Source organism: Phalacrocorax carbo, chromosome 4 (genome assembly GCF_963921805.1).
Source record: "Phalacrocorax carbo chromosome 4, bPhaCar2.1, whole genome shotgun sequence".
Taxonomy (NCBI): domain Eukaryota; kingdom Metazoa; phylum Chordata; class Aves; order Suliformes; family Phalacrocoracidae; genus Phalacrocorax; species Phalacrocorax carbo.
This window is the reverse complement of record NC_087516.1, coordinates 14,151,802-14,172,134: the sequence shown is the minus strand read 5'-3', so window position 1 is coordinate 14,172,134 and position 20,333 is coordinate 14,151,802. Positions and strand designations below refer to the sequence as shown.

The window sequence follows — 20,333 nt, the reverse complement described above, 5'->3', positions numbered from 1 at the left end:
CTGTGACCTGCCACTTGGCATGGAGACCAGGGCTCATTTCCTCATGTGGAAATGAGAGACAGGATAGATGTAAGCAAAATATATTACTTAGTACCAATGGCAATTTAAATTACTAAATATCCAAATTACTATTTAGATACCAGAAAACTGTCTCTCAGCTGCCACCTGAGTGTGAAGGGCTTAAGTTTCAGCTAGGAAAAATCCACACCAGAGCTCCCTTGTACCTAGGGAGCCAGACTGAGCATTGGTAGGTAGGAAAAGCATCTACCATCCACCAAACTACACCTAACCTTCAAACACATTCAAGGTTATATCTGCATTCCTCTCTGCAGGACAATCTGCAGGAACATAAGCCTTAAAAGACCCTACTTCATTTCATTAGTCAGCAAGAGAAACCCAACCCTCTATTTTCCAATCAGTTTCTACTGCAGAATAAGAAAATTAACCCAGATCTTTTATATCCCAGCAATACTAGACCACTATTGCCTATTCTGGGCTGAGTGGTTTGGTGGCTGCTCCATTCTGTGGAGAGATTTCTGTCTTATCAGCAGGATTTGTAGCGGGAGAGTTAGGGCATCAACTGAAATGTGGATGTCCAAGGTTCAAGGTCCTGCTCCAAAGGATCCTGAGCAACATTTAACAACTATGTTAAATATTTAGAAACAATGGGCAGTTCCAGCTGGAGAAACTAAAAGAGACCAATCTCAGGAAATATATTGCTTCCCTAGACTGCAGAATTTATCACCTGAACACAGTTAGGACCCAAGCCCATCTCACGCCAGGCTGCCCTCACAAATTAGCTGCTTTTTCAGAGCAGGACTTACTGAACAGTTTACAAAGAAAAACCTCAGGTCATCTAAACCCAGGAAACCACCCACAACGCAGGGTGTTGAACAGTAAACTTGCCTCCTTAGGCATCGATAAAGGCATTTTAAAACTTAAGATCTTGTCTAAGTAATCCTAGCTATCTATCTCGGGCAGCTGCGATACTTTCTGGAAGTATGGACCCATGCATGAATTTCAGATGGAGTCTATGCACTTAGCAAGGGCTGCTAAACTGCAGGGCAGCTGAAAGCTTGGCATTGCTAACCTGCCTACCAAGTACCATTGCATTTCACAAATCAAGGCCAAAAATCCACAGGAGGTTCAGACTCACAGCATCTCATGCAGTTAGTTGTTGTATCTGTTCTGATGCTTACAAGTGATATGAGGAACAAACTGGGAACAGAACAAACAGAAGCAGAGAAAAACTCTCAACTAAAATGCCTATCAGAGAGGGCGCAACTTGGTTGATTGTTGCTATTAAAAAAATATACATGTTCATAATCTTGTGCCTTCTCCACTTAAAATTATATACTCCCTTTGCCACTTCTGCAATACAAGTAACACTGCAACTGGAAAGCAGAGCACAGTATTAAAAAGAAAACCACATAGTCTGTGGATACAGGCATTCAGCATTTTCTTCTGTTATAATAACCTGAATTGTGAATAATATAAGTAGCCACAGATATGTAAAGAATCTGACTTCTAATCTTAAGGAGCTCAGAAAACAAGTAGGTAATGAATTATTTACCAGATAATTATGTTTGTGTGCATTAAATTGTAGTCTCTGAAGCCCAAACTTGTTAAGTCACTAGTGAAAATGTTTAGCAGTCAAGAAAAAGGGTTTGATCCTTGTGTACATCAGAGTGCTTGTACATGCTACATAACTTTGCAAAACCAGAGACCCCCATCTCCACTAAGCCAAGGTAGGACCGGTAGAGCTACATGAATAGACATCTCTGTTACCATTTCCCAAGCTATCAGTAACATGATTTTATCTTTTTTCAGCTAAGGAATATCCAGTTCCTGTATTTTATATACTAATAGATCAGTAGGATTTTCTGTCTAATTTAAGATTATATACCTTTGCTAAACAAGAAAAGGGACGTACAAGCAATGCATAATGATGTTGTTCAAACAGAACATGCTATCTTCAGCATTAGCCAACAGGGGAACTGAGAAGGAGCAGGTCCCTGATAGCACTGAGTAACACAGGGCGCATTTCTGTGCCATACAAACCTCTAGAGCATGGCTGCATTGCCATGATTAGGTGTGTGCAAAAAGCTGTAATGAGCCTTCTGTCATATATGGACTCAAAAATATCCATTGTCCTTAGCATTACTTCTTGAGAGAGCCTACTTGCCTTAACTATTTTGGAAGAAACTAGGATTGAACTGTTTGAAAAGCAAATACCTTCAACTTACAGTAAATAAAATTTTTACTTATCTAATCTTAATAAAGATAAAATGACAGAATTTCATAATTAAACACTCCTTTACTATGGCCCCATATCTAGAGGTAACCAAGACACTGGCTGCAGGTCAGGACCATCACAGTAGTCTATACTAACAGGCATGCAAAAAAAGTTCAATATTTAAAAAAACCAACTTTATAAGTCCATCTTCAAGGTATATGTCTGCATAGAAGGAGTGGTCATCATTGATAATTCTTCCACCTTTAATGAGTAGTCGGTCACTCTAGGGGAAAAAACAAAAGGAAGAAATGTGGGTTTGTTGAAAAAACTAAACATAAGAATGTACTGATGATATCGAATAGGCTTATATTATATAGAAAGCCATTAACATCAAAGCACTTACCCTATATAAAGGTCTATGCCATAGTTTCAGGTGGGTACACAGACAGTGGAGAGGAAAACCACAGTTTCACTGAGCATCTATTTTTGACTTTTAGAACATGAGGCCTCATGGTCGTCACAGTCTTTTTTCCTCAAAGCAGAACTCACTGCACGTGGAAATGCTTGAAATCCCACTACACCCCCTTTTAAGCACCACCTTATTATACAAAGGCCAAAATGGGAAGAGAAGGCCCCAGAATAAACTGCCAAACACTGGAATGGCCAAGCTGAGCTCACCTAGGACTCTCGGTACCCCTAGAAGAGTAACAGATCTTGAAACGGGACAGGTCACGGTCAGGAGAGGCTGCTGTCCTCTGGAACACAGAAATTCCTGCCCAGGGAAGCTGCTTCACGCAACGCCAGCTCCTCAGGGTCAACCGTGGTGGCCAAGGGACATGGCCCACAGCTTGGGCCTCCTGTGCTGTGTTACAGACTGACACAGAAAATCTAGTTTCTAATGGGCATGAAGCCTGAATTATTGTCTAAATTGTGATTCCTGCAGATCAAAGGCTGCTGATTAGTTGGGGGCACTCTGTAATGAGGGTCCCCACACCATACCTCACTCACTCCATGAATGAGGATGGGAGTGCAGCCTCCAAAGTTCAGTTTACCTGAAATATCATACGAACAACAGAGTGAGCTACTACCTCCTGGTATTTTCTGAAGTGCCAGAAAGCAAACATTTTTTTCCTGTGAAGAACTGTTCAAATATCAAGTCTGCTGGGGCACTGTTCACAGCAATCATTTTTCCATTTTTCTCTGTTCAAATGGTTACACTCGGTTCTCAAAAACTACATTTTACGGAAAGCAAATTTTACCACTGCATATTCCTGAGAACCAATATTTGAACTCCCTCACCGAAGAAGTTGTACTGGAATCACCAGCACTCTATCACCTACCCAGAGACAGGGAAAGTCTGTAACTTCAGTGCATAACACTTTTGGAAAGACTTTTGCCAAGTGACTGTGAATGCTGGAAAACTAAAGCAGTCAGAACCTTCTTCTCCCATTCTTATATAAAAAAGCGCCATTTATTGTAAATTATTTCCTTGGCTCGCTAAACAATAACCCAAAATCTCCATTTTGTCCATGTTTTATACTCCTCACTCCAGACTCAATTCTTGGTTTAATTACAGAATGACTCACGCATATAAACCATGCATGTCCCAAGTTCCCAGTTTAGAGAACAATTAAACAATTTAATATGTTTCCTCATCTATAAAACCAGGACAATGATACAGACCTCCAAAAAATGTATTGATTAAGAACTGCCAAGTCAAATTTAGGGGTACTACAACAACTTTTCTTCAATGTAACTTGTCAGTTATATGTAGCATATTTATTTTTCAGCTCGTATTTGAATATTTTACAGGTTCAGATCCTCTGCCACCTTCTATATCATTCTAGAAAAGCAAAAAGGGAGAAACAGACATGTTAAGGGGAGAAAGAAGGGGGAGAAAGCCATTTAAACAACGTGTATGACAAAAGAGCACGTGCACAGAAAGTTCGAGGCTTTTCTCCCTGTGCTGCAGCGGTGAGATGACCTTGGGAGGGAACCAAGACCCAGAACTGCAATGAAATATGTTCCCAGGACCTGCCTCAGATGTCAGTACCCTCTTGCTAAAGGATGGAGACAAATGCAAGTCCTCAGTCTGGAACTTGCCAAAGCAGGCTCCCTGTTTTCTTCCCAGCCTCTCTACTGTCACTTGCAATTGCAGGACTTGTGAATCAGCAACCTGAACACTAATAAGTTATTTTGCTACATGCTGGCAGTTGCATCTTCTCACCATGATGATTTACTACACCACCTCCTGATCTGCGGACACCACCATCTTACGAGCTCTTCTTAAGCTCATTCAATCAGCTTCCTAAACATTAATACTGTCCAATTACAAGAGGCAAGAGCTTATTGATATGGGCAGGGAATACTACCAGAGCACTGCATCTGTCACTGCTAGTGAGTCAAAAATCTACACACTCATCAAGCTGTTCTACATTTTATTTCTTTTAAAACAGGAGAATATGCATAATAAACAGAAATAAATTTAACAGGCTGGGAAAATAAGACAGACTAAAATAAAGCATAAGAACATCCCCAGAAAAATAATTGTAGATGTAAGGAATTCATATGTTTGTGTATATAAATATACATAAGTGGAAAAAGTAGGTATTAGAATAATCTGAAACTAAAAAGGATACAACTGCAGTTTCAAGAAAGCACTCAGTTATGTGAGTCATCCATTCAATTAAGCCTCACTTACAGTTTATAAAGAATTACTGAATGTTTAGCTACAAAGTTTCACTCTTCAGAATTTTGGAGGGTCTACGAAATTCTGGTGAAGAAAGAAAACTGCACTTTTTTATGACTTTCAGTGTTTTAATTCTTGACACCTTCCCACTCAGAAGAAAATACAAACTGTTCAAAACCGTTGCAAAAGGGAGCAGGTCCTGCACCTGAGCTGGCCTGTGGCTAAGGTTGCCCGCAGCCAGGAATAGGAAGCCACGGGAGATGAGGCTGCCAAAACCCCACAAATCTTGGTGCTCCCCAGGTCACGTGCCAAGCCACCAGGAGAGGTGCTGTGGAGCGTTGCCCAGCTTTCATCAGGACCCGATAGATGTGGAAACACCTCTGATACACATTTCCATCCCAGCAAGTCAGCAAATTCAGAAGAAAAAGGGTTCTACTGAAACTTTTCCCAACCAGCTTGAGCTGTCGGCATGTCTGTGGGACATGTTACAGATCACTGCAAGCCAGGAGTACAAGCAAAGCAGGGTACCTTTACACAGATGGTGCTGATGGGCACAAACAACTCAGGTGGGGTTTCAGTGCCGCACAGACACCCTAGCAGCATGCTGTGCCCAAGCAAACAGGCGCCGCCTCCTACACCCTGCTCTGGACCAGGGGTGGCTTGTCCTTAGCCAGAGCAGTGGTACCAAATGCCTGTGTGCACTTCCCCAGTCAGGTGCATTTCCATAAACACACTGGAAAAATTACACAACCGTAACTGACTAGCAGGGAGGCATGGGTTAATGTTGACAAGCAATTTGCTATATTCTTCATGAAATAAACTTTCATACAAGCCCTTGGTCAGCATGCGAGCATTTGTTCCCCGCCATAGCCTACGCATGGGCTTCGGGGACAGGCACAGCCCTGGCCTGAAGGCAAAGGGACGCTGCTACCCTGCACTGCTGCCAAGACCACCACCGCCTGGGTGCTCCAGCACTGGTTTAGGTCACTGGTACTTGCAGTGGTGAAATCCTGGACAGAAATCTGGGCACACACAGGGTCTGTGAAGTAGGTCAGCCTCCTCAGGCACTCAGCCTGCCTGTGCGTGGTCAGGGACCATTTATTATTTAGCACGGGCTTGATGTTAGGCAGGCTGCTTGCAGATTTCTTACCAAGTGCCAAATGTCCAGAAAAACTAGGGACCAAAGTCTTTTTCTACCTGGACAATGTTCCAGGCTGGAGGACAGCCACACTCTGTAGCACCCTGGGGAAAGCAGAGTGGGGTGGGAGGGAGGAGTGACCTGAAGCTTATGAATTAATCATGCAGCATTGGCCCAGATTTCCCCTTCCCAGCTGTGAACCCCTCCACACTATCATTGCCTAGCTCTCAGAGGTACCCTCAGCCAACATTTGGATGACCTTCAGGTGAACAACAATGCGGCTATTGCTCAGCTCAGGAGGCGACAATAGTGTAAGCCTTTACAGGGTGGCTGCCACCTTTCTATTCAGCTAGCTATTCAGTCGCTGGTGCCCTGCTTTCTGAGCCCCAAGGGCTCCATACCAAATTTTCAGTGCATTGGGTGGCACAAGAAGCTGCCAGCCCAGCTCTTACAGGTGCAAGCCAAGGGAAGCTGCCTGGACCCTCTCCTCTCTCCAGCTTGCCAAGGAGAGACAGCAGAACTTGGCAAAACAGAGAGCGGGTATTATATTGAACATATAAACTGAGCAATTCATTAGGTGCCAAGATTCGAAGGGAAAAAAAAACCCTCTCACTGACATGGGAGGTGCGGAAAGCACCACTGCAGATCTATGCCATTGGTCAGCATTCACTGTGGGGTGTGGGTGTTTGTCCTCCACGCGTTGCTGCTGCAGTGATGCAACCACATCGATGCAAAGTTGTTTGCTTCCAGGTTTTGTGCCTGGCTATGACACAGCATCAGCACAGTAACGATGCTTATCTTCTGTCTCCCTGCAGCTCCATTTTGCAAGCGCTTCAGCACCTCGCATCTCTGCTGGCGGCTGAGTATGATACATCCATTCCTGTTATTCACAGCTCTTCACCTTCAAACCTTGTGCACTGCTTTCCTGGTGATTTTTTGCTAATCGCAGTCTAGCTTCTCCTGCTTAATCTGGCAGCAAAGCCACAGAGCTGAGTCTGTGACACGACAGCAATTTTCATGGCAGTAGAAGATGTCACAAACTCAGCATCGTTTGCTGCAGGAGGAGGGGCCAGCTGCTCAGACACCAGGCGGTGGCTTTCGCTCCCTTACAACTATTGTTTGCATTACAGTAAGAGCAACACAAAACATTTGTAACCTGGTGACGGGCACAATTTGTACAAATTGCCTGTTTTACTGGGTTTTTTAAATCAGCTTGGCTCAGCTCTTGTGAAGCATGTCCATATTTTCATACGCTCCCAATGGCACAAGGCCAGGAGAGACAAGCAGCATCCGCATCAACCTGCCGGATGGTGAGCCTGAGCCCTGCTGCGGTCCCGAAATCTGCAGTGGGCTCTGCGCAACTACTAGTGAATTCAAATTCCTTTGGTCAGTAAATCACTCAACTCTGGGTTATTTGTAAATATGATCCAAATGTTAGATCCCAATATTAGAGCAGGAACAATTGCAAATAAATATAAAATTAGCCTTTTTTCATTCATCAGCTCCACTCAAGAGCTAGAGGTATTTAAAAATGTTACACACACACAAAATTCAAAGACATTTTTTACGCATGCAATTCCCAGTCTGCTTCTGGAACTACTAAAAAACACAGTAACAGAAGAAATACAACCGCCATCTCCTGACATAAGATTTGCTAAATAAATATTATTTCAAGTTGGTGCAGCATGTCAAAATAAAATGCAGCACAAGTTATAGCAAACCACACACTTCAGTATCAGTACCCATGGTACTGCACCTGCAGGCACCTGTCAGAGAAAACCACACCTCTATCATACAAGATGGAGCTTAAAAAAAAAAGAATCTGTCATTATCTATTCTAGCCATATGAAAAGATTCAAAGAGATTTGATTCAAGAACGGTGTTTTCGACAAATAGCAGCATCTGTCCAGACTGTAATTCTGAAACATGCTATTACATTTTTCCTTTTCTTCCATGAAAGGAATGTCTATCTATTACATCTCCAGCTCTAAATCAAGTAAATTATGTCTTTTTGATTATTTACAGTTTGCTTTATAATTTAGCTACAATGAACTTTGTATAACATACCCAGCATATGGGTGTAAGTGCTGCTTCACTCTTGGATTTGGACTTTTACAATTCCTGCATTGCAGCCGTTGCCAACTGAAAAAGTCTTTGCAACACTCTTAGCCCCAGATTTTCCAGGCCTAAAGGAGGAGGAAACACTCGGCAGTGATTTCATCCTTTGCATAATTCTAAGGACTTACTAGAATATACCATTGTCCTCACATCTCCAGAGCAACAATGGCTGTATTCTCTAAAATCCAGATTTGCCAATGGCTCTGAAGACGACTAAGGATTTTAGGCTAAACAGCCATATAAAAACAGTTTAAATTCCAAATCCACCTGTATTTCCAGATGTCTGCCTATAAATGTGTGTGGTTTAAAAGGTATCAGATTAAAGGCAATAGACATAAGAAGGCATTAGGCCACGTTATCACTTGCAGCCAAGGCATTCATCTTTACTTTTTTAGCATTTGAGAATCCTTTGTTGCTAAGGCTTTAAAAAAGCCATCGAGAGTTAGAAAAGACGCAGAATCCCCAATTTAGAGGGAAGATTCAAAAGCCACAGGCTGAAGTTTGTGTTCTCCTTGATTATCCAAATCTCCACAAGATGAAATTTGGGAGGGAAGTTTCTCAAAGGCAAAAGTCTCACGGGGAGACGATGGAGGCAAAATACGCAGAGCTCCTCTGTGCCTCTGTGAATTCCTCCTTGCGGAGTTATTATACATGAGATTTAAAAGATATTTCCTTTGTAGATATATTTGGTTGTCTATTGTCAGAGCTGGTCAGGTTCAGACTCAGCTGTGATACAATACAGTTAAATTACCTTGATTTAGCAAAGTACTTACAAATAAGGAACATTTTTAAATTTAATGGCAAAAGAAGAAAGACATCCTTCCCAAGAGGACTGCTTGCTTAAAATCCTTTCATCAGGATCAAAGAGCTGTAAATGGGATTTCATGAAGTCCTGTCTGCTTATAGAAGATCTGCTTTTAATCAGCACTATCCTTCCTTTTGAATTTCATGTCTAGGTTACCCTCCATAGGAAGTAATTTTTAGCTAGGGTGATCCCTGAATCAACTCAGGGAATTGCTCGTAAAACATTGTATCCTTGAGGCATCATTTCCAATAGGCCAGTGGAGAATCCTGCTTTTAAGGTCCTTTTCTTACAACTGCACCCCAGTATATGGCAATTCATTTAGGAAGGATTATGTTGATTGTAGTTATGCTGTACCTTGGTCTGTAGCCAATATATTCGTTCATCTTTATTCATTTAAAAGATCTGATGTTCTTTTGTTTCCCCTTTGGAGACCTGACTTTATATTCAGCCAGCAATTTCACTCCTTAATCACAGAGTCTAAAGTGGCTACTCCTACAGCTACTAATTCCATGGGGATTTCTTCACTGTAAATGTCATCTTTGCTTTGCTTTTAGAAGGGAAGCACAACACACATCTTCTTGATGACAGTATTCATTGGCATCAGCAGGGGTTTCACCTAAGTATGGGCCAGAGGGTTGAACCCTCCATTTTGCGTAGTTATAGCCATCTCTTGGGTTACACACAGGTTACGACAATTAGAGCTGATCTCAAAATCTCAGCAAGGCATTCATACGGACGGTTAAACTTGGAAAAAGAATAACAGCAATTCACAGCACGGCTGGCTGCAGTGTGCAACTGAACTGAGGATGAGTTTTATCTAAGTTCCAGTCAGAAACCTGCATCAGGTTACTGAGACACATCAGCCTTGGCACCAGTCATGGTCGAAATCCAGCTAAGACCATAAGGAACCCCTTCTCTAGCAGGCGAGGTGGATGCAAGAGAAACACAATAGCAGAAAATATCCTTGAATATGTTAGCAATGGTAATTCATGATCGACTAAATGTGGTGGATGCAGGCGCATACTGCTTGCACTTAGACACTTCTTGCCCCACACACCTACTTTTCCTGCAAGTCACAGAAAGCTGCAACACTTGCTGCTCCACTCCCATGGTATCAGCACCAGTCCATGAACAACCCTTCCACAGTTTTTTAGCTCTGAGCATACTCCTTTAGCCAGCCACACGCAAGGTGTGCAAGGGTGATCAGCTTTACTTAGAGAGATTTTACGCATTTTATTGAAATCAGTGGGGACATTTATTATTCATTGGGAACGTAAGCAGGAGCTGAGGCCTTAAACCTCATCAGGACATACACTACAGATCGAAACTTCATCTTGTGACAAGTGCATCAAGTGACAAGCAAAAGTAATCCCGAAGTATCTCTGTCTCAAGGGACAAGGCCACCATCTTCATGTGTTGCAAGATTAGAAACCTGCAAATTATTTTGCTGCTTATCTCTGTTCCATCTCTCTCATACCTACAAAAAAGAAATTTATCCCAGCTAACTCCCAGTGTCTGCTTCAAAGCTTCACAAGCCAGTGGGCTCTCCTGACTCCGCTCCTGGAAAGGAAAATGAAGCTTTTCCCTTTTACCACATGTATAAATCTGCTTATGAAAGAAATGGCAGCATAGCAGAAAACAGGCGCTGACCTCCTGTCAGGAAAGTGGTTCATTGACGGCGGTTGCTCTCAGCACTATTAAGAAGGAGATTCAGACCTGCTGAACAACCACCTCACTGCATCAGTTGTCTTCCCAGACAGCCACTGTCCCCTTTCCAAACCTGCCCGGCTTCCAGCAAAACGCAGCTTAGTTCCCTGTGGTGGCACCAGCTATGACGCTGAAAACCCTGATGCCTGGCTGAGCACATCAACTGACGAACTTTCTGTGCCAGCTAAAGAAATCACTGCCCCAAACCCTTCTTTCCGTCCCTCTGCCAAAGGTTTCAGTCTCCATAGAAATGTGCCCAAAGGACCTACTCTGAATGTAATTTAAGACACCAGATGGAAGTGCCTTAAACACTGCAGCAACTTTTTCTCCTGTAGAAAAAGTAAAGGAAAAGGCTTATCACAGAAACACAGAAACAGTGGTTGGAAGTCCAACAACTTCCACTGAAGCAGCTAAAGCATCCAAGAGCTGCCAAGTCCAGTGTGATATGCAATGTAAATTCACAAATGTTCATTGATAGACTAGTAAACTGGGAAAGGCCACGTCCATTAAACAGCTACAGATCGAAAAATAAAACTTTTGAGTATTAAGCAAATATTCAAGAGTAAGAAGGGATCCAGAAGTCCCAGGCCTTGGTGTTTTACAGCAGAACAAAAAATGCTGTCTACATCAGTCCAAATCTTGCGTCAATAGCAGAATAACAATGTGAGACATTGTTCACACGCCCAGCACTCAGTAGGCTTTTCAAATGCTTTTGGCAAGTCACACACCAATCTGCGTGTAACTTCATGTTGTTCAGCAAAGGTGCATGGGGAAAAAAGCATGGCCAGGGGAGATATTAATAGTTCCAAACCTAGATGAGGAGTTTGGTTCCCCAATCCAGGCATTCACCATGTCTTGCATCTGTAGGACATGTGTCCCCCCTGGTGTCCAAAGTGAATTAGCTGGCAGCTCTCACACTGCTGTTGTCTCACACCAGAACCCATCACGTTACCCCCAGCACTTTGCTCAGACCGAACAGAAAGTTTCCCATCTTGGCCCTCAGAAGTTAGCCTGAGACCAAAGAGCCACACAGCAGAAGTCCAGATGAATGCATTTTTTCTTTCAAAAGTATTCCACCGTGTTCAGCTGAAGCCTACTTATTTCTCAGCTCTCTTCATGTCAATCAATTCAAAAGGCTACAACTAAAATTATTCTCTGTGCCCACTTCTCTGAATTTCCCCAGCCTCTCTTCATTTTCTGCATCTGCTTCTTTTTCTCATTTTGTGCCAGCTCTTCTCTTTCATTGCTAAGCTCAATAGTGAGATCCTTCCCCTGTAACACCTCGTTTTTGAGTTCTCTGTCTCCCCATGCCTTACAGTCTGCCAGCTCAGGACCAGCAATTCCTTCCCCCATTCATATGCCAACCCTTGGACCATTCCCAGGAATATTATTTCCTTTTCTAAGAGATTCAGGCACCATTTGCCTCTTCCATGTCCATCCTTGCATCTGCTTTGGTGACTAGCTATTCTCCCTTTGCTCAGCAGAGCTGTCTTCACACCTCCTCTTCACTGAGCTCACACTGATTATGTTTTAATGGTTGCAATCGCTACTGGAACAAACCAGTCCTGTAACTGATATTTTACATGCCACATGCTTGTTTTTTAAATTGTACTCTGTATATACTGTAATTTTGAGTTCTTCTGGGCTCGGGCCTTGCTTGAGAAGTACCAAGCGCTACCAAAACACACAAGCCAAACTAATTGGCGACAGATCTTTCAGTGTCATCATCCCCATTGATTCCCTGTAATATGCTGCACAAGAGGAGTAAAATAGCAACATTCAAAGCAATGGGCAGGGAGGGGTGTGTCCTGGAAAATCTGGTCTGCCTGAAAGCATGCCTGCACAACCAAAGCACAAAAGATTGCCACCTCATGCAGAAAAACACCTCAGCAATGGATGTGGTGGCTGACTGTACTACACAGCCTGAGAAATATGCTCCTACAGATGCATTCTTGGCCACCCTTACATTATGCACACCCTGCTCCATCCCCAGCTAACACTCCTGAAACAGGGGAGTGAGATCCCCCAAGGACCTCAGCGCAGTGCAGAGGACGTGACTGAAGTGCTTACATTAACTGGTTCAGTGCATCTCTATTTTACAACACCCAGAGGCTGGTCTGGTGCTTCAAATACAGAGGTCCTTCCCACAGTAGTTACAGTGAAAGGGGCCCAGTTTCTCCAGTCTGACTCACAACTGAAAGGCACCTTACACTGGAGCGGTGCTGGTGCTCAGCTGACAACAGCAAGCCTGGATGCTGCATGGGATCCATGAAGGGCAGCAGGAGAGTCACAAGCAGGATAAACTGCAAGAAGCATGAACATTCAGGGGCCAAAATGAAAAATACAGCAGGTGAAATGAAATTTTAAAAAGCAGGTGCAGATTTGGTAAATGACAGCAGGTAGATGCTGGGTGCCAAAGGTGGCCTGTCTGCAACACAGTGTCTCTACTGTCCTAGATACTTCCAGGAGAAAGGGGAGAAGTGAAGGCAGGAATAAGCTGCTTCAGGGGAAAGGGGTGAAGGGCGTATCAGTCAGGCACTGCTCATCCTCTGAAGGGGTCAGGAGGCGCAGCACAGTCAGGCAAAACATGAGGAGGCAGTGATGCCCACATGCACCAAGGGGAGCATGCCAGAAAGGACACGACAGGGTTACCTTCCCAAGGGCAATACCTGCTCCCATGCTGATCAGAGCTGAAACCAGCCCCTGCCTCTTCCTTCACAAAGTTCCTGATGCTGCAGACCTGACCCTGGAGGGAAGTTTTGGCCAGGTACTGACTGCAGGGAGTGCCTGTGGCTGGATGCTGTGGCAGGATGTCGGATGTTGTTCTTGTGTGCTCAGGACAACTCCTGGCCCCATGCAAGGAACACAGGCTTCATACAGGAAAATCCACAGCAGAGAATCAGGGCACAGGACACTGTCACAAATTAGTTTCTCACTATTCCAATGAATCCAGGAGCTGGTGTAGCTCCAAAGAACGGGGGGAGGGGGGAGAATGTCAAGCACAGTAACAAATGACATTTTTATATGATTTCATCATCGCTGTTGTTGTTGCATAACTTTACAGACAGAATTATCACATTTCCTCAGAGCCCAGAAGGCATGAAGCTCCAATGTATTTCTTTGGTGGCAGGACAAAACATCTAATTTACCATACTTTAACAGGGCTTTCAGAAGATACACACAGAAAAATCCAGTGGGCTCTTGTGGGACAGGCAGCATGTACAAGGTATAACACATAGAGTGTCTGACTTGCTTTTGCTGGAGAAGAAAAAGGGCCAGAAGTGTAAAACATTAAAATAACAAAAGGCAGTCCAAGTCTGATGCCAGCCAACTTCACTAATGTTAATTTATGCCTTTGATTTGGTCACAAAACTCAACGCTAGCATTAATGAATATTCATTTATAGAACGTTCAACACATCACATTTCAAAGAGAGCAGGCTGAGGTTTGGGCTTTCTTTTTCCCAGCACAGAGAAGGAAATTTGTGAGAAGTGAAGAAATTAAAATGAACTGTTGATTCCAAGGCAAATCCTCGTAATTCTTCCAGTTTCTTCTTCTACACCAAACTGGAGAGCAAACAACTAGCTATGGGTGTGAACTGGTTACGCTCCAGCTGCAGATGAAGGTTGAGCCACACACAAAGCACCTGACACTCACCCAGAGGGCAGCCAGGGCCTCCCCCAGCCCAGAGGTACCCTCGGTAACTGCAAGTCACACGACACACTGAGGACCAAGGCGAGAGGAGCCACCACCCAAAGAGCCATCGCAACGCCCAGGCTCAGCCTTGGCCACCAGGCACTGCTGCCTGTTGATAGTGGACAACTGAATAAATGCACCATTTTGGTATCATAAAACTCTGCTTTAGAAGGAGGCTGTTCCCCTCCTGGGCAAATATTTGGGCTAAAGGATTTTTTTTAAATAATTGGAAAGCCTTGAGGTGCTTACAAGCCTTGTAACACTGGCTCCAATAATGCCTTTAACCATCAGGTTTGCTCAGGAAGCCGCCACACCCACCAGTCAGCCCATTCTCCAGCTTCTGAAACTTGCCCTGCTTCCCAGTGCCCTGACGTGCTCATTTTCCTGGGAAAGCCCCATGAAGCAAAGCGTCTTTGAGCTCACCCCACACCCCCACTCATCTCTGTCCTGGGGTGCCACAGCAGCAGTGACCCCACCGCCCACCGACCCGGCCTCCCGAGAGGAAAGCAGGCACCAGCCTGCAGACTCACACTGGCTCTGGGGAAAAGCTCTGTGTGACCAAACTCCCGGGGAGATTTCCCCTGAAGCCCCACTCCCCGCCAGCTCTGTCTGTTCTTTATGGCCAGCCCTGTCGATCCCGTGTATCTAAGGGAACCAATATACTGAATGAAAGGATCCCTGATCCTTCCTTTCTGGCATGGAAAGCACGCTCTATTGTAGCCCTGCTTGGGGATAAAAGCATCTAGCGGGAGACAGGCACAGATAGGCAGAGGATGGTTATGATTAACTCTTTGACTTCTGATCCCCACCATGCCTGATGTATTAATAGCGCGCAGAGGTGTTGGTGCTGGCATCATGGCGCTCTTTGATTTTCCACGCTTCCCCCCCCGCCCCGTTCCCGCACCCCCCAGCCCCCCGCACCCCCAGCCCACCGCCCCCTGCTCCCGCCGGGGGGCTGCGCTGCCCCTGCCCGCTGCCGGGGGGCGGCGGCGGCAGGGGCACGTTGTGCTGCGGCTCGTCCCCTCCCTCTTTTGTTCTGCCTCGCCCGGCGGCCGAGCCTCCCCGGGCCCTGCTCCTCGGGAGGGCGGCCCCGCCGCCCCCGGCCCCCGGCCCCGCCACCCCCGGGACAAGCCTCCCGCCGGCCCTGCCCTCCCCGACCCGACCCGCCCGACCCGCCGCCGCCCGGCCCCGGGCAGGCGGGAGAGCAGCACAGTGCTGAGCCCCGGCTGTGCGGGGGGCGAAGAGAGGGGGAAAAAAATAAAACCAGAAATAAAATAAAATAAAATAAAATAAAATAAAATAAAATAAAATAAAATAAAATAAAATAAAATAAAATAAAATAAAATAAAATAAAATAAAATAAAATCCCCCGGAGCCCAGCAGGAGGCGGAGGGCAGCGGCGCCCCGGCCGCCCGGCCCCGGGGAGGCTCGGCCGCGGCCCCCCGCCCGGCGGGCTCGGGCTCGGCTCCCCGCCGCCCCCCGGGGGCACCGCGCGGCCCCGGCCCCGGCGCCCCCGCCGCACGCCCGTCCCCGCCCCGCTAACAAAGGAGCGAGGGCAGCGGCTCGCTGCGTGCCGGGATCCGCTTACCGTTATGTGGGGGATGCTCTTCTTGCCCTGGTAAGACATGTCGGCTCTCGCTAGCGCCGGGCGCACGCAACACACCCCGAGGAGCGAGCCGAGCCCCACGGAAAAATACCGGTGGTGGTACAAGGAATAATAGCCCGGTCGGGTGACGGGATGGGGCGGGGGCGACCCGGCAGAGCCGTGTAATGGAGGCGAAGTTCCCTCGCCCAGAGCAGGGGGAGCCCGACAAAACCGGCACCTTTTTTTCCGGCTGCAATAAAACGGGGACGCGGCTCCCGGGGGGGGTCGGCGAGCGCTGCCTCTCCCGGCGGCAGCAGCGCCCTCCCGGCTGCAGGTCGGAGCAGGATTCGCTCAGCTCAACCCAGGAAGCGTTTCCTTCCCTCCTGTCCCCCACCCCTACCCCTCGGCCCCCCTTCCCAGCCCATCAATCCAGCCGGAGCCTCCCTCCCTCCCGCACCGGCGCCGGGAAACGCCGCCCCCCCAGCTCCGCCACCGCCCCGCTCGCACGCTGAGGTCACCGGCGGGGTCCCACGCGTGGACTCCCCCAGGGTGGAGACCGGGGGGGGGGGCAACCCCCGGCTGTAGGTCCTCCGCGCGGCACATGGTAGTGGCGGTGCTTGCCGTGTCCCCATGGCCCTGACCCGATGGCACTGCCCTACCCTGCTCTGTCCCCATGGCCCTGTCCCGATGGCACTGCCCTGCGCTGTCCCCGATGGCACTGCCCTGCTCTGGCCCCACGGCACTGCCCTGCTCTGGCCCCATGGCCCTGACCCCGATGGCACTGCCCTGCTCTGGCTCCATGGCACTGCCCTGCGCTCTGGCCCCACGGCACTGTGCTGCTCTGGCCCCATGGCCCTGACCCCGATGGCCCTGCCCTGCTCTGGCCCGATGGCACTGCCGTGCTCTGTCCCCATGGCTCTGACCCCAACAGCACTGCCCTTCTCTGCCCTCCTTGTCACCATCCCAATGGCATTCCCTGCTCTGCCCCGTCCCCAGTGAGGGCGTGGGGGCTGGCACAGCCCAGGACAGCCAGGCCAGGCCAGGTAGATGCTATGCCAGCAGCTGCAGGAGAGGACAAGTGGCTAACTGAAACTTCTCGGTCTTTTCTGACTCACAGAGTGCCTCCCTCCACCCACAGTGCTTGATCAAGGCTCCATGAACAACTGCAGGGAGGGCAAAAGGCACTGCAGAGCTGCACCCAAGTTAATCCCCCTGACAAGCAGCCAGGGGCTGTTAGCACACACACCCCTGTGACACACACAGAGGTACAAGGCATTTCCCACCCAGGCCACATCCCTGACACATCTCCCCTGAAATCACCATTCGGAGCTTGCAAAAAGGCCACCCCTGCGCAGGGATCAGGCACGTGGCTGCTGCTTACAGTGCACCTTCCTAAGCTGGCAACCAAATGCTGCCTACGTTACCCCGACCTCCTCCTCACCCCCTCAGGTCTAGTCCAGAGCCAGACAACTTTGGAAGCATGGTGAGATCCAGGGAGGTACTGTGCAATATGTCCGCTACCCTCGGTCCCAGGCTGAACTAGGAAGCAGGGAAGATGGGAGGAGGCATCGGGGTGTCCCTGAAGATGGACGTTTAGGGTGTGTCACGCCATCCCACTGCCCCAGCATCCTGATGGAAAAAGGCACAGGGGTTCAGGTGAGCTGGGAAAGAAGACTGCACTGCAGCTGGAAGCCTCTGAGGGCAACCCTGAGGTCGTTGCAGTGAAGCAGCACCATGGCAGGCGCAGTCCCACCAAGCCCTGCCTGCTCGCTCCAGTGTCCCACCACAGCAGGCACCCACCGGGCTGCATGGGAGGCCATGTAGCACCTGCACCCAGCCCCCAGACCAGAGGGGACCAGTGCCCCATTCATGCTCAAACTGAAGAGGGGGAGAAAAGAGTAGAAGCTCTCAGTTTAGCCTGTGAAAAGCGCAGAGCGTGGACCGGCCATACAGCCTCCGTGCTGGGTGCTAAGGGAAAGGGTGCATCTATGCAGGGGCATGACTGCAAGGCCACATTTCTTTCTAAGGGGAAATTAATGACAGCCCCGGTTCCCAGCAGAGCCAGCCCCCGGGTCTGCCTCCAGTCTGCGCAGCACAGACAGGGTTAAGACAGAGGAGCACAGCTGGCAGGGGCTAGCCAGCCCCAGCGGCCTCACTTTTTCCTTAAGTCTACAATATGAGGGCGGGTTGCAGCCCTAGAGGTGGGGAACCCCGCAGGCAAAGCTTTCGGCAGATGTTCCCGCCTGACGCGCTCCCAGACGGGGAGACAATGAAGGCGCATGGGGAGCCGGGGGGCGCCGGGGGGAGCCGGGTGGGGGGCAGAGTCGGGGGTCTCCGCCTTGGACCGGCTCCGCGCAGTTCTCCCGCTCAACCCAGAAGTGCAGCGGGGGCTGCTTTGTTTCGGGGGGGGCGGCGGGGAGGCGCCGAGGGGGCCCGCGCTGCCCTCCAGCCCACCCGGCATGGGCAGCGTTTTACCGGCAGAAAGGGAAACGGAGAAAACTCATCGCCATCACTTACAAAGGAAAACGATTTTTCGGATCGCCCCCCCCACCCCTGACCCCGCTAAGCTCAGGCAAGTGAAAGAGTTTAGGGGCCAGCCAGGCTCTTCCTATAGCACCACCGTGCCGGGGAGGAGCGGTCCGCGCCTCCCCGACCTTCCGTGCCGAAACTCCCCGCGATGGTAGCCCCCGTCCCCCGCGCCGGCGACCGGGGCTCTGCGGCACGGCTCGGCCCGGCTCGGCTCGCCCGGCGATCGGGGGCGGCGGCTCCCGCCCCCGGCCCGCGGCCCCGCTCACCTGCCCATTGTCCTGGCCCTGCAGCAGCTCCTTCCCCACGGGGTATCTGATCTCCACGCCCGGGGTCTTGTCCTCCCGGTCTCCCGGGGAGCTGATGACGGAGCCGGAGACCTCGCTGATGTCGCTGGCGGTCTCGCTGTAGTTGTCCCCTCCGTCCAGCATGTCGTGCCGGCTGCCGCTCCGCGGGGTCCGGGACCCCTTCTTCCCCACGCTGTAGGCGTCGAAGTCGATGGTTTTGTTCTCATAGGCCCCCTCCACGGAGGCGAACATCCCCCCGTATTTCTGCCGCGGTGTCTGGGCTGTCGTACCCGGCCTAGCTAGATACACGGGCAGGTCATCTTCTTTATTCCAGTTCCTCTTTCTCTCGGCCATTCTCGCTGTCCGGATCGCTCCCTCCCTCCCTCCCTCCCTCTCTCTCTCTCTCTGCCTCCCACTTCTCTGCACCTTCTGCTACCGGGATAGGCTGCGAGTGACCATAAAAATGAATGGATGGATGCAGCAGTGGCGGAGCTGGGTTGGCTGGTGGGCTCTTTCCCTTAGGGAGATGCAAACGTTAACCTCCCTCCCCCCACCCACCCCCCGGGGGAAAAAAAAAAAAACAGGAAGAAAAATAAGAAAGAGAAAAAGAAATAAATCCAAGCGGGATTTAAAAATAGCCGTGTTAGTAAAGAGCACGTGAAAATAAAGTACAAAGAGCGGAGAGGAGAGGGTGGCAGAGGCAGGTGATTGGAAAGCCCTTGACGAATAGGAAGAGCAGCAGCAATTCCCAGAGCAAGGACCGCAGTGCACACGCTCCCCCGGTATAAAGAATGATCCGGGGGGCGGGAGGCAGGGGGAGGAGGGAGCCCTCTGCGTGCACTCACAGCCGGTGCAACCGGGGGCCTTCCCGGCGGGCGGGCGCCAGTCACCTGCTGCTACGTGGCTTCGGGGGGGGGGGGGGGGGGGAGAAGAAAAAAAGGGGGAAGGATGAAGCAAAGCCCAGAACCTCCCCAGCCCCCCCGAGCGAGCCGGAGGGAGTTTCTCCCACTTCGCACACTCGCAGTCTCCCCGCCTCCCTGCGCAGGAGGAGGCTGCGGCGGTGCCCCGGCGGGGGGGCCGGGGGGGCGCGGCCGCAGCAGCCCGCCGTGCGGGGCGGGGGCGGCCCCTCGCTGCCCCCCGCGCTGCCCCCGCCGCTCGGGGTGGGCCGGCGGCCGCAGGAGGGGCGGCGGGGAGAGGAGGGGGGTGCCGGGGGCGGGGGGAGGCAGCACAGCCAGCCCAGGACCGCGGGGCAGGGGGGCTGCCGCTGCCCTCTCGCTGCCGCAGCAGCTGGTGCCCGGGGGGTGGGGGGGGGGTGAGGGGGTGGCCCCGCCCCGCCCCGCCGCGGCGGCGCTGGGAGGGCGGCCGGTCCCGCGGCGCGGCGCGGCGCACAGGCAGCATCACATCACCGCGGCGGCGGCGGCGGCCGCCCTGACACGGAAGTGATCGCGCCGGGCGCTGCCGGCCCCGCCGGCTCCGCCACCGGGGACGGGGCGCCAGGTGGGGGGCGGCGGCGGCTCCGCGGCCCGCCGTGTCGGGCCGGCCGAGC

The 20,333-nt window shown here is 49.8% G+C and overlaps 1 protein-coding gene across 2 annotated transcripts in view; it reads right to left on the bottom strand.

Annotated features, from left to right (window-relative positions):
* CRMP1 (collapsin response mediator protein 1) overlaps nucleotides 1-19,167 on the bottom strand; it is a 50,885-nt gene extending 31,718 nt beyond the window's left edge. Inside the window, exons 1-2 of one of the 2 annotated variants that reach the window (XM_064449120.1) lie at nucleotides 18,770-19,167; nucleotides 2,431-2,519 (exon numbers count right to left, since the gene is read on the bottom strand). In XM_064449120.1, the coding sequence (XP_064305190.1) occupies nucleotides 2,431-2,519; nucleotides 18,770-19,141 (461 nt within the window). In that variant the 5' untranslated portion in view covers nucleotides 19,142-19,167. Of the gene's footprint in view, nucleotides 1-2,430; nucleotides 2,520-15,977; nucleotides 16,353-18,769 lie in introns of those variants that run through there. The other variant, XM_064449119.1, reaches the window with a different exon arrangement.
* Nucleotides 19,168-20,333: the final 1,166 nt, after the last annotated feature.